This window comes from Triticum dicoccoides, unplaced genomic scaffold, assembly GCF_002162155.2.
Source record: "Triticum dicoccoides isolate Atlit2015 ecotype Zavitan unplaced genomic scaffold, WEW_v2.0 scaffold126753, whole genome shotgun sequence".
NCBI lineage: Eukaryota > Viridiplantae > Streptophyta > Magnoliopsida > Poales > Poaceae > Triticum > Triticum dicoccoides.
The window spans coordinates 1-1,169 of NW_021188952.1; the positions used below are offsets into that span (position 1 = coordinate 1).

The 1,169-nt window shown below is 44.1% G+C and overlaps 1 protein-coding gene across 1 annotated transcript; it reads right to left on the minus strand.

Moving 5' to 3' along the window:
* Positions 1 to 121: 121 nt before the first annotated feature.
* Positions 122 to 944, minus strand: LOC119343422 (peptide chain release factor APG3, chloroplastic-like; the record flags this gene model as incomplete). The annotated part of the gene is made up of 3 exons (XM_037614379.1): positions 736 to 944; positions 592 to 648; positions 122 to 202 (listed from the first exon to the last, which is right to left on the minus strand). Coding segments are annotated over exons 1-3 (279 nt in total), but the record flags the coding sequence as incomplete, so codon positions are not given.
* Positions 945 to 1,169: the final 225 nt, after the last annotated feature.

A 1,169-nucleotide genomic window follows, 5' to 3' on the forward strand; every position in this document is an offset into this window, starting at 1 on the left:
CGTCACAACCTGAATATTTTTCATAAAAAAATCGATAAATTTGGGGAAGATGTCTATGCACAAACGGTCATAACACCCAAATAACGAAAAGCAAATGGCACTCGAGTTATGCCAAATATACCTCTCCCAGATCGGAAACAGACTGTGCAAGTTTTTGGTATTCGCTTGGATCTGAGACAATGTCAGGGTCACCCAATCTAATCTGAAGAAGATACTCATTCATTAGATTCCCGTGCATGGTAAATTGATAATATATTTGTATGAAAGAATCAAAATTTAAGTTGTATATCATATGCTTTCCTCGAATAATGAGGCGGTAGCTTTGAAGAATTTGACTTGGTCCCAAAATAATACTAATTTTATAACAGAACTTCAAGTAGGGAATTTTATAAGGATTAAAACTGTAGAAAATTCGTACGAAAATGCTACTCCCTCCATCTGGAATTAGTTATCGCTCAAATGAATGTATCTTAGCACTAAGACGGAGGGAGCATGAAATAAACAGGCTCTAAAAGGGTTTGTGAAGATTCAGAAAGTAGGCACTGAACAAAGAAGTACAGTCTGCGCAAAAGAAGAAGTACAGAACCATACCGACATTTCTTTCCATGCCTTCTCTGTAGAATCCAACTTTGATATGAGATGTGGCTCCTACACAAAAATACACAACAGATTACGACCCTTGCCTATCTTCAAGGACTGGCCGGCAACAATGAAGCATGGTAAGAGAGACCATACCGCCATGCAGACCACGGAGGCGGAGGAGGAGGGCTTACTGCGCCGTGTGCCGAGAAAAAAGGGGCTGGGAGGCGGGCTCCGGGCGGTGGGTACGGCGGAAGCTCGAGGCGGCGCCCGGAAGCCGGCGAGGAAGGCCTCCATCTTTCTTTTCGGCCGAGGAAGAGGACGAGAGGTGGTGATGGCGAGTTCAGGATAGAACAAGGTGGAGAAGAGCTCTCTCCATTGAGATTCATAGCTCTGTTGGTTCCCTGCTTTGAGATTTGCGTCCCTTGGCTCTGGTGATTCTCTGCCTTGAGATTCGTGTGTGTTTTTGCTTCTTTTTTTTTAGGCCTATGTGTTTTTTTTAGGCCTATGTGTGTGTTTCAGCTATGCACACGATGGTCGAGAGTACTGAAGCGGTGGAAGAGCACCGGTAAGAGGAAAACCCTATTCGA